Source organism: Chamaea fasciata, unplaced genomic scaffold (assembly GCF_029207755.1).
Source record: "Chamaea fasciata isolate MVZ Bird 193981 ecotype frontalis unplaced genomic scaffold, bChaFas1.0.hap1 SCAF_6, whole genome shotgun sequence".
Taxonomy (NCBI): domain Eukaryota; kingdom Metazoa; phylum Chordata; class Aves; order Passeriformes; family Sylviidae; genus Chamaea; species Chamaea fasciata.
This window is the reverse complement of record NW_027094091.1, coordinates 1,334,524-1,347,219: the sequence shown is the minus strand read 5'-3', so window position 1 is coordinate 1,347,219 and position 12,696 is coordinate 1,334,524. Positions and strand designations below refer to the sequence as shown.

At 52.4% G+C, this 12,696-nt stretch overlaps 1 protein-coding gene across 8 annotated transcripts in view; it reads left to right on the top strand.

Moving 5' to 3' along the window:
* The window catches only part of DYSF (dysferlin), an 83,213-nt gene that overhangs the window by 17,303 nt on the left and 53,214 nt on the right, over window positions 1-12,696 (top strand). For all 8 annotated transcript variants that reach the window (XM_066185128.1, XM_066185129.1, XM_066185126.1 and 5 more), the window contains 5 exons: window positions 804-981; window positions 3,894-4,018; window positions 5,534-5,640; window positions 9,481-9,673; window positions 10,329-10,484. In XM_066185128.1, coding sequence (XP_066041225.1) covers window positions 804-981; window positions 3,894-4,018; window positions 5,534-5,640; window positions 9,481-9,673; window positions 10,329-10,484 — 759 coding nt within the window. The remainder of the gene's footprint in view (window positions 1-803; window positions 982-3,893; window positions 4,019-5,533; window positions 5,641-9,480; window positions 9,674-10,328; window positions 10,485-12,696) is intronic.

Sequence of the window (12,696 nt, the reverse complement as noted above, 5' to 3'; positions counted from 1 at the left end):
GCTTCTCCAATCCCTTTCCCAACTCCCTCAGCTGTCCTCGGTTCTCCAGCCTTTTCCTGGCTCTCCATCTCCTTCCCAACTCCCTCAGCTTTCCTCGGTTCTCCAGCCTTTTCCTGGTTCTCCATCTCCTTCCCAACTCCCTCAGCTTTTCCCAGTTCTCCAGCCTTTTCCTGGTTCTCCATCTCCTTCCCAACTCCCTCAGCTTTTCCCGGTTCTCCAGCCTTTTCCTGGTTCTCCATCTCCTTCCCAACTCCCTCAGCTGTCCTCAGTTCTCCAGCCTTTTCCTGGTTCTCCATCTCCTTCCCAACTCCCTCAGCTTTTCCCAGTTCTCCAGCCTTTTCCTGGCTCTCCATCTCCTTCCCAACTCCCTCAGCTGTCCTCAGTTCTCCAGCCTTTTCCTGGTTCTCCATCTCCTTCCCAACTCCCTCAGCTTTCCTCAGTTCTCCAGCCTTTTCCTGGCTCTCCATCTCCTTCCCAACTCCCTCAGCTTTTCCCGGTTCTCCAGCCTTTTCCTGGTTCTCCATCTCCTTCCCAACTCCCTCAGCTTTCCCTGATTTTCCAGCCCCTTCCCAATTCTCTCAGTTCTCCTGCTTCTCCAGCCTTTTCCCGGTTCTCCAACCTTTTCCCAATTCCCTCAGCTTTCCCTGCTTCTCCCTCCCCTTCCCAACTCCCTCGGCTTTCCCCTTCCCAACTCCCTCAGCCTCTCCTTAGGATTCGCCCTCCAGCCTCCTCCGGCTCAAACTCCCGCCGATCATTCCCATCACCTCCTCCACGTCCGATTCCCCGAAAATTCCTAATTCCAGAAATTCCTGCGCCGACGGAAGTATTCCCTCTTCGCCGCCTTCTACTCGGCCACGATGCTGCAGGGGGTGGACGGGGCCGTGCAGTTCGAGGTCAGCGTCGGCAATTACGGCAACAAGTTCGACACCACCTGCCTGCCCCTGGCCTCCACCACCCAGTACAGCCGCGCCGTCTTCGACGGTCAGCACCGACTTCGCTCCCGACCCTCGGGATGGTCCGAACCCCGCGGCTGGGAGGGAATCGTGCAATTGGGGAATGGCTTGGGGTGTTTCTCGGGTTGGGGTGTGTCCCACTGTCCCGGGTGGATTTAAATCCAGCCAGCATGGCCTTGGGCATTCCCAGGGATCCAGGGAAATGTGGGAATTCCAGGCCAGCCCCTCCCCGCCCTCCCAGGCAGGAATTGCTAATTCCCAAGATCCCAGCCCAATGGCCCCTTTCCCAGTGGGAAGCCATTCCCTGTGTCCTGTCCCTCCAGGCCTTGGCCCCAGCCCCTCTCCAGCTCTCCTGGAGCCCCTCTGGGGACTCTGAGCATTCCCGGGATTTTTCCCTTCTCCGGGGGAACATTCCCAGCTCTCCCAGCCTGGCTCCAGAGCAGAATCCTGGAATGATTTGATTTGGAAAAGACCTCCAATCCCATCCCATTCCCACCCCATCCATGTTCTGGGACACCTCCCACTATCCCAGTTTTCTCCAAGCCCCAATGTCCAACCTGGCTTTGGACACTCCCAGGGATCCAGGGGCAGCCCGGGGTTGTGTCCAGGTGATCCTGCTGAAGGTGTCCCTCCTTGGAGCCGAAAACTCCAGAGGGTTTTCCCACCTCAGCCGGGGGGAGTTTGTGTCTGGGAAGGAGCAGGGGAGCCGGGACTTCTCTCGGCTTCATGGGCTGGTTTTTGGGAGCTCCTTTCCCTGGCCATTCCCTGGCCATTCCCGGGCCATTCCCGGGCCATTCCCGGGCCATTCCCAGGCCATTCCCGGGCCATTCCCGGGCCATTCCCAGGCCATTCCCAGGCCATTCCCGGGCCATTCCCAGGCCATTCCCTGGCCATTCCCGGGCCATTCCCAGGCCATTCCCTGGCCATTCCCTGGTCATTCCCAGGTCATTCCCGGGCCATTCCCGGGCCATTCCCGGGCCATTCCCAGGCCATTCCCTGGCCATTCCCCGGCCATTCCCAGGCCATTCCCGGGCCATTCCCTGGCCATTCCCAGGCCATTCCCTGGCCATTCCCTGGCCATTCCCAGGCCATTCCCAGGTTATTCCCAAGCCATTCCCGGGCCATTCCCAGGCCATTCCCAGGCCATTCCCAGGTTATTCCCAAGCCATTCCCAAGCCATTCCCAGGTCATTCCCAGGCCATTCCCTGGCCATTCCCAGGTCATTCCCACGTCATTCCCAGGTCATTCCCAGGCCATTCCCAGGCCATTCCCTGGCCATTCCCTGGCCATTCCCGGGCCATTCCCAGGTTATTCCCAAGCCATTCCCGGGCCATTCCCAGGTCATTCCCAGGCCATTCCCAGGTCATTCCCAGGTCATTCCCAGGCCATTCCCAGGCCATTCCCAGGCCATTCCCAGGCCATTCCCAGGTCATTCCCAGGCCATTCCCGGGCCATTCCCAGGCCATTCCCAGGCCATTCCCGGGCCATTCCCGGGCCATTCCCGGGCCATTCCCGGGCCATTCCCAGGCCATTCCCGGGCCATTCCCGGGCCATTCCCTGGCCATTCCCGGGCCATTCCCGGGCCATTCCCAGGCCATTCCCAGGCCATTCCCGGGCCATTGCCAGGTTATTCCCTGGTCATTCCCAGGCCATTCCCAGGCCATTCCCGGGCCATTCCCAGGCCATTCCCGGGCCATTCCCGGGCCATTCCCTGGCCATTCCCGGGCCATTCCCAGGCCATTCCCGGGCCATTCCCGGGCCATTCCCGGGCCATTCCCGGGCCATTCCCGGGCCATTCCCGGGCCATTCCCAGGCCATTCCCAGGCCATTCCCTGGCCATTCCCAGGCCATTCCCAGGTTATTCCCAAGCCATTCCCAGGTTATTCCCAGGCCATTCCCGGGCCATTCCCAGGCCATTCCCAGGCCATTCCCGGGCCATTGCCAGGTTATTCCCTGGTCATTCCCAGGCCATTCCCAGGCCATTCCCGGGCCATTCCCGGGCCATTCCCGGGCCATTCCCGGGCCATTCCCAGGCCATTCCCAGGCCATTCCCTGGCCATTCCCAGGCCATTCCCAGGCCATTCCCAGGCCATTCCCAGGCCATTCCCAGGTTATTCCCAAGCCATTCCCAGGCCATTCCCGGGCCATTCCCGGGCCATTCCCTGGCCATTCCCGGGCCATTCCCAGGCCATTCCCTGGCCATTCCCAGGCCATTCCCGGGCCATTGCCAGGTTATTCCCTGGTCATTCCCAGGCCATTCCCAGGCCATTCCCGGGCCATTCCCGGGCCATTCCCGGGCCATTCCCTGGCCATTCCCGGGCCATTCCCGGGCCATTCCCTGGCCATTCCCAGGCCATTCCCGGGCCATTGCCAGGTTATTCCCTGGTCATTCCCAGGCCATTCCCAGGCCATTCCCGGGCCATTCCCAGGCCATTCCCGGGCCATTCCCAGGCCATTCCCAGGTTATTCCCAAGCCATTCCCAAGCCATTCCCAGGTTATTCCCAGGTTATTCCCAGGTTATTCCCAGGTCATTCCCAAGCCATTCCCAGGCCATTCCCAGGTTATTCCCAAGCCATTCCCAAGCCATTCCCGGGCCATTCCCAGGCCATTCCCAGGCCATTCCCAGGTTATTCCCAGGCCATTCCCAGGCCATTCCCAGGCCATTCCCAGGCCATTCCCAAGCCATTCCCAAGCCATTCCCAGGTTATTCCCAGGCCATTCCCCGGCCATTCCCTCTCTCCCATCCTCATCCCACCAGGAATCCTGTGCTGGTTTCCGGCCTCGTTGCCGGACCCGTGGACTCAGATCCCGCTGGATCTCGGTGGGATCTCCAGGATTTGGGATGCCCACCTTCCTCCCAATCCCGTTTTCCCCCCTCCATCCCCGCTCCCGAGGGCTGGCTCCCGCTGTCCCCGAGGTGACGCCGTGCCGTCCCCCAGGTTGTCACTACTATTACCTGCCCTGGGGGAACGTCAAGCCCGTGGTGGTGCTGTCCTCCTACTGGGAGGACATCGGCCACCGCACGGACGCCCAGAACCTGCTGCTGCACGGGGCCCGGCGGCTGGTGAGTGACCGGGGACACCATGGGGACACCCTGGGGACACCCCTGGGGACAGGGGACACCTCTGCGCTGGGGAGTGACCGGGGACACCCCGGGGACACCCCGGGACACCCCGAGGGGACAGGGGACACCTCTGCGCTGGGGAGTGACCGGGGACACCCCTGGGGACATCCCTGGGGACACCTCCGGGCTGGGGAGTGACCGGGGTCATCCCTGGGGACACCCCTGGGGACACCCCGGGACACCCCGAGGGGACAGGGGACACCTCTGGGCTGGGGAGTGACCAGGGACACCCCGGGACACCCCTGGGGACATCCCTGGGGACACCCCTGGGGACATCCCTGGGGACAGCCCTGGGGACAGCCCTGGGGACACCCCTGGGGACATCCCTGGGGACAGGGGACACCTCCAGGGTGGGGAGTGTCTGGTGACATCCCTGGGGACACCCCTGGGGACATCCCTGAGGACAGCCCTGGGGACACCCCTGGGGACATCCCTGGGGACAGCCCTGGGGACATCCCTGGGGACATCCCTGGGGACATCCCTGGGGACGCCCCTGGGGACATCCCCGAGGACGCCCCTGGGGACATCCCTGGGGACATCCCTGGGGACAGCCCTGGGGACACCTCCAGGCTGGGGAGCGACTGGGGACACCCCGAGGGGACAGGGGACACCTCCAGGTTCCTGAATGTTTGGGGACATCCCTGGGGACATCCCTGAGGGGACAGAGGCCACCTCCAGGCTGGGGAGTGTCTGGGGACATCCCTGAGGACACCCCTGGGGACAGGGGACACCTCGGGCCTGGGGAGTGTCCCAGCTGTGCATCTGCTGGATGAGGAGCAGCATGGAATCACGGAATCCTGGAATGGTTTGGGTGGGAAGGGACCTTCAATCCCATCCCGTTCCCACCCCATCCATGGGCAGGGACACTTCCCACCATCCCAGGTGGATCCAACCCGGCCTTGGACATTCCCAGGGATCCAGGGAAATCTGGGAATTCCAGCCCAGGCAGGAATTGCTAATTCCCAAGATCCCAGCCCAATGTCCCCTTTCCCAGTGGGAAGCCATTCCCTGTGTCCTGTCCCTCCAGGCCTTGGCCCCAGCCCCTCTCCAGCTCTCCTGGAGCCCCTTTGGGGACTCTGAGCATTCCCGGGATTTTTCCCTTCTCCAGGGGAACATTCCCAGCTCTCCCAGAGCAGAGGAGCTCCGGAACCCTGGAATGGTTTTGGATTTGGAGGAACTTTAAATCCCATCCCATTCCACGTTCAGGAAAACCTTCCGCAATCCCAGTTTTCTCCAAGCCCTGCCCAACCCGGAGACAATTCCAGGGCTCCAGGGGCCGTCCCTCAGCTCCCGAGATTTCCTGTTGGATTTCCCTGCCGGTTCCACCTGGAGCTCCAAACTTCTGGATGCGGATCCCCGAGTGGAATTGGGGAACAATCCCCCAACCCTTTGCTGGGAACGTTCCGGAAGCTGGACGGGATTCCGGGCGATTCCTGATGCCCGTTTTTCCTGCAGGAAGAAAACCTGGAGAAGGTGCAGGTGGCCCTGAAATCCAACCGCTCTCCCCTGGAGCTGGAGGCGCTGGGCTCCCAACTGCTCGACGACGTCATCGCCGACTGCAGGTACTCCGGGAATTCGGGCTGAGAAACGCTTCCTGGTGTTTCTTCTGGATCTCGGAATGGCCCATTGGCTCCACCCCTCTCCTTCTTTGTTTTCCCCTCCCTTTTCTGCCTTTTCCCCCCCTTTTTTCCCTTTTTTTTCCCTTTTCCCCTCTTTTTTCCCCCTTTCCCTCCTATTTTCCCCCCTTTTTCCACTTTCTCCCCCTTTTTTCCCTTTTCCCCTTTTTCCCCTTTTTTTGCCTTTTTTGCTTTTTCTTCCCTATTTTCTTTTTTCTTTTCTTTTTTCTTTTTTTCTTTTTTCTTTTTTTTTTCTCTTTTTTTTCTTTTTTTCTTCTTTCTTTCTTTTTTTGTTTTTCGTTTTTCTTTTTTCGTTTTTTGTTTTTCTTTTTTCGTTTTTCTTTTCTCTTTTTTCTTTCTTCTTTCTTCTTTTTTTTCTTTTTTAATTTTCTTTTTTCGTTTTTCTTTTTTCATTTTTCGTTTTTCTTTTTTCTTTCTTTTTTTTTTCTTTTTTCATTTTTCTTTTTTTCGTTTTTTCTTTTTTCATTTTTCGTTTTCCTTTTTCCGTTTTTCTTTTTTTATTTTTTTCCTGTTTTGTTTTTCCTTTTTCTTTTTTCTCTTTTTCCTTTTTTCCTTTTTTTCTTTTTTCTTTTCTCTTTCTTCTTTTTTCTTTTTTCATTTTTCGTTTTTCTTTTTTTCGTTTTTTTTTTCCTTTTTCCTTTTTTCTTTTTTCTTTTCCTTTTTTCTTTTTTCTTTTTTCTTTTTTTTCTTTCTTTTTCTTTCTTTTTTTTCTTTCTTTTTTCTTCTTTCTTCTTTCTTCTTTCTTCTTTCTTCTTTCTTCTTTCTTCTTTCTTCTTTCTTCTTTCTTCTTTCTTCTTTCTTCTTTCTTCTTTCTTCTTTCTTCTTTCTTCTTTCTTCATTTTTCCTTCTCCTTTTCTCCCCCTCACTCCAAATCCTCATCCCTGGAAATCTCCAGAGCCAGGCTGGACAGAGCTTGGAGCAATCCCTGATAGTGGAAGATCCCAAACCATTCCACAATTCCACGTTCTCCCTGCTTATATTCAATAAAACCAGGATTTGCGGATCCCAATTCCCGAGGTGGGAAGGCATCCTTAAAAAACCTCCTTCCAAACCTCCCCGCGGCCTAAAAAGAAATTCGTCTCTCTGTCCGTCTATTTTTTCCGGAGGAAATCCTGATTTGCGGCTCGGGAGCCGGGAGCAGGAAGTTCATTTGTAGCAGCGGATCCATAAATCCTGGAGTTTTACAGGAGCGACCTCCCAGTTTGGCTCCTGATCCGTTTTTCCAGGATCTTGGATCAATGGATGTTCAAGTGTGGGTGTGGCTCGTTCCCATCCTGATTCCAGAGGGAATTCCGGCCGTGGAATTGCTCTTCCTGTTCCCAGATATCTTCGGGGGCTTCTCAATTCCTTGGGAACTCCCCGAAAATGTGGAAAAAACATTTAAAAAGGGCCGGAAAATCCCTCAAGAAGCTGGATGAGCTACTGGGGGGAGATTTGGGATGGATTAATGGCCATTAATGATGATTGGTGACCATTAATGACCTTTAATGATCACTAATGACCACTAATGATGATTGGTGACCATTAATGACCATTAATGACCTTTAATGATCACTAATGATGATTGGTGACCATTAATGACCTTTAATGATCACTAATGACCACTAATGACCACTAATGATGATTGGTGACCATTAATGACCTGTAATGAGCATTAATGACCATTATTGACCATTCATGATGATTGGTGACCATCAATGACCATTAATGACCTTTAATGATCACTAATGACCACTAATGATGATTGGTGACCATTAATGACCATTAATGATCACTAATGACCACTAATGATGATTGGTGACCATTAATGACCATTAATGACCGTTATTGACCATTATTGACCATTCATGATGACTGGTGACCTTTAATGACCATTATTGACCAATAATGATGATTAGTGACCATTAATGACCATTAATGATGATTAGTGACCTTTAACGACCTTTAAGGACCATTAATGACCATTAGCAACCATCCATGATGATTGATGACTGTTAGTGACCATTAATGACCATCAATGATGATTGGTGACCATTAATGACCATTCATGACCATAAATGATTATTGGTAACCTTTAATGACCATGAACGGCCATTAATGATGATTAGTGATCGTTAATGACCTGTAATAATTACTAACAACCATTTACGACCTTCCATGATGATTGATGACCATTAATGACCCATAATGACCATTAATGACCAATAATGACCATTAATGACCATTAATGATAAGTGGTGACCTTTGATGACCATTAATGATGATTGGTGACCATTAGTGACCGTTAATGACCATTAATGATGATTGGTGACCATGAATGACCTTTAATGATGTTAGTGACCTTTAATGACCTTTAATGATCATTAATGTCCATCCATGGTGATTGGTGACCATTAATGACCTGTAATGACCATTAACGACCATTAGTGACCATCGATGATGATTGGTGACTATGAATGACCATTAATGACCATTGATAATGACTGCTGACCATTAATGACCTGTAATGACCATTAACGACCATTAGTGACCATCGATGATGATTGGTGACCATGGATGACCATTAATGACCATTGATAATGATTGCTGACCATTAATGACCTGCAATGACCATTAACGACCATTAGTGACCATCGATGATGATTGGTGACTATGAATGACCATTAATGACCATTGATAATGATTGCTGACCATTAATGACCTGTAATGACCATTAACGACCATTAGTGACCATCGATGATGATTGGTGACTATGAATGACCATTAATGACCATTGATAATGACTGCTGACCATTAATGACCTGTAATGACCATTAACGACCATTAGTGACCATCGATGATGATTGGTGACTATGAATGACCATTAATGGCCATTGATAATGATTGCTGACCATTAATGACCGGTAATGACCTGTAATGACCATTAGTGACCATCGATGATGATTGGTGACTATGAATGACCATTAATGACCATTGATAATGATTGCTGACCATTAATGACCTGTAATGACCATTAACGACCATTAGTGACCATCGATGATGATTGGTGACTATGAATGACCATTAATGACCATTGATAATGATTGCTGACCATTAATGACCTGTAATGACCTGTAATGACCATTAGTGACCATCGATGATGATTGGTGACTATGAATGACCATTAATGGCCATTGATAATGATTGCTGACCATTAATGACCTGTAATGACCTGTAATGACCATTAGTGACCATCGATGATGATTGGTGACTATGAATAACCATTAATGACCATTGATAATGATTGCTGACCATTAATGACCTGTAATGACCATTAATGACCATTAGTGACCATCGATGATGATTGGTGACCATGGATGACCATTAATGGCCATTGATAATGATTGCTGACCATTAATGACCTGTAATGACCATTAACGACCATTAGTGACCATCGATGATGATTGGTGACTATGAATGACCATTAATGACCATTGATAATGATTGCTGACCATTAATGACCTGTAATGACCATTAACGACCATTAGTGACCATCGATGACGATTGGTGACCATGGATGACCATTAATGGCCATTGATAATGATTGCTGACCATTAATGACCTGTAATGACCATTAATGACCATTAGTGACCATCGATGATGATTGGTGACCATGGATGACCATTAATGACCGCTAATGGTGATCAGTGACAATTAACAACCCTTAACGACCTCCGAGGTCCATCCTGATCCACCCCGACCCCTGATTCCCGCCCATCCCCGCAGCCTGAAGCTTCCCAACGTCCTGGAGAAGGCCTCCAGCACCCACCTGGACCAGAACCTGTTCCGCTTCCGGAGCACCCACCTGGAGCAGATCCTGAAGGTGGCCCTGAGGCTCAAGCACGACAATTCCGGCCTCTCCCAAATCCTGGATCAGGCGGAGGATTGGCTGTGCCGGCTCCGGGCCATGGCCGAGGAGGTGACTCTTCCCGTTTTTTTTTTCCCGTCGTGGTTTTTGTGGGATTGTTGGGGGGGGTGTTCCAGCCCGGCTCCCGAATCCGTGGATTCTCCCGCGGCGTCAGGTTTGGCTCCGGTGGTTGAGGTTGGTCTCGGTCGCGGATGAGTTGAGGTCAACTCATGGATTGGGAGAAGCCCTGGGAGAAGGACTTGGGCTGTTGGTGGGTGGGAAGCTCCACGTGCTCTGGGTTGATCCCACAGCAGGAAAAAGGGGAATTCTGCCCCTCTGCTCTGGGAGAGCTGGGAATGTTCCCCCGGAGAAGGGAAAAATCCCGGGAATGCTCAGAGTGCCCAAAGGGGCTCCAGGAGAGCTGGAGAGGGACTGGGGCCAAGGCCTGGAGGGACAGGACACAGGGAATGGCTTCCCACTGGGAAAGGGGACATTGGGCTGGGATCTTGGGAATGGAATTCCCAGATTCCCAGGGGCTGCTCCTGGATCCCTGGGAATGCCCAAGGCCAGGTTGGATGGATTTGAATCCACCTGGGATAACGGAAGATCTCCCTGCCCTGGAGCTGGATGAGCTTTAGGATCCCTCCCAACCCCAAACCATTCTGCGATTTCCCGATCCCCTGGTGAATCCTTCCCAAGGGGATCCCGTGGATTTGTGTTTTTCCAGCCTCAGAACAGCCTCCCGGACATCATCATCTGGATGCTCCAGGGGGACAAACGCGTGGCTTTCGCCCGTGTCCCGGCCCACCAGGTCCTGTATTCCCGGAACATCCCCAACTGCTGCGGCCGGAACTGCGGGAAGCTCCAGACCATCTTCCTCAAGGTACCTCTGGAAGCGGGTCCGGGTGGAATCTTGATTTTTTTCTTCTTTCCACTAAAAAATAATAATTGAAAAAAAAAAAGATGGAAAATCCAGCGGGGAAAGCTCAAATCCCAGCGCAAGGTTCAGCCCCGGTTTTGTGGAATCATGGGAAGGTTTGGGTTGGGAGAGGCCTTAAATCCCAACAATTCCACCCCAGTCCGTGGGCAGGGACAGCTTCCGTTATCCCAGGTGGATCCAAGTCCATCCAGCCTGGCCTTGGACACTTCCAGGGATGGAGCAGCCACAGCAAATCTGGGAATTCCACCCGGTTGAAACTGCAGGAAAAATTCCAGGATTTGCTTCTGGCGGAGTCCAGCTCCTCCTCCATGGAGCTGCAGCAGATTCCTTGGATATCTCCCCCTATCCTGCAATTCTAAGGCAGGGAAGATTATTCCCACTTCGTGCTTTTTTTTTTAGGAAAATCCATTTTTTTTTTCTTCATTTTTAAAATATTTTTCCAAATTCCCGACCCTTTGCCACCCCAGAAAATTTTGGCTGCTGCCTCCTCTCCCTGGCACTTCCCGAGCTTCTCCCATCTCCGAGGATATTTCAGGTCTGGAAGATGCCGACAGCCGGAAATCAGCATGGAACAAGTTGAAAATAAATTTAAAAAAAAAGGAAATAAAATAAATGGAATAAAATCCCAATTCCCGAACCCAGCCGGCAACAAAAAGGAGCTCAAATCTCAAAATTGGGATTTTTCCTTATCCGTGATTTTCGGATGGAAAACCAGCAGTGCTCGGAGCGGGAAAAAGGTGGCTGGGAGAGAGGGAAAGGAGAAGTGAGGAAAAATTCCCGGAGTTTGTTCCTGGTTTTTGGTGAATGTGTGGGTTGGCTTTGGTGCCCTGACCCTGGAGGGTGTCCTCATCCTCATCCTCATCCTCATCCTCATCCTCATCCTCATCCTCATCCTCATCCTCATCCTCATCCTCATCCTCATCCTCATCCTCCTCTTTCTCCTCCTCCTCCTCCTCCTCCTCCTTCTCTTTCTCTTTCTCTTTCTCTTTCTCTTTCTCCTTCTCCTTCTCCTTCTCCTTCTCCTTCTCCTTCTCCTTCTCCTTCTCCTTCTCCTTCTCCTTCTCCTTCTCCTTCTCCTTCTCCTTCTCCTTCTCCTTCTCCTTCTCCTTCTCCTTCTCCTTCTCCTTCTCCTTCTCCTTCTCCTTCTCCTTCTCCTTCTCCTTCTCCTCCTCCTCCTCCTCCTCCTCCTCCTCCTCCTCCTCCTCCTCCTCCTCCTCCTCCTTCTCCCTCACCCTTTGTCCATGTCCTTGTCCTCTTCCCTGACCTTGTCCCTGTTCCTGTCCTTGTCCTTGTTCTTTTCCTTGTCGCTCTCCTTGTCCCTCTCCACAGGCTTATCCCTGTTCCTGTCCCTGTCCTTTTCCCTGTCCTTGTCCCTCACCTTGTCCATGTCCTTTTCCTTATCCCTGTCCCTGATCTTTTCGTGACCTTGTTCATGTCTTGTCCCTGTCCCTGTCCTTTTCCGTGTCCTTGTCCTTGTCCCTGACCTTGTCCTTGTCCCTGTCCTTTTCCCTGTCCTTGTCTTTTCCCCTATTCCCTGGCCGTGTCCCTGACCTTGTCCCTGACCTTGTCCATGTCCTTTACCCTATCCCTGTCCATATCCTTGTCCATGTCCTCGTCCCCGTCCCTGACCTTCCTGTGACCCTGTCCATAGCCCTGTCCTTGTCTCCGACCTTGACCTTGTCCTCTTCCCTGTTCCTGACCTTGGCCTTGTCCCTGACCTTGTCCATGTCCTTTTCCCTGTCCTTGTCCCTGACCTTGTCCTTTTCCCTATCCCTCTTCATGTCCCTGTCCTTGTCCTTGTCCTTTGTCCATGTCCTTATCCCTGACCTTGACCTTGTCCTTGTCCCTGACCTTGTCCGTGTCCTTGTCCCTGTCTTTGTCCATGTCCTTGTCCCTGTCTCTGACCTTTCTGTGACCTTGTCCTTGTCCCTGACCTTGTCCCTGTCCTTGTCCATGTCCTTGTCCCTGTCTCTGACCTTTCTGTGACCTTGTCCTTGTCCCTGTCCTTGTCCCTGTCCTTGTCCCTGACCTTTCCGTAACCTTGTCCATGTCCCTGTCTCTGTCCCTGTCCTTGTCCATGTCCTTGTCCATGTCCTTGTCCCTGTCTCTGACCTTTCTGTGACCTTGTCCTTGTCCCTGTCCTTTTCCCTGACCT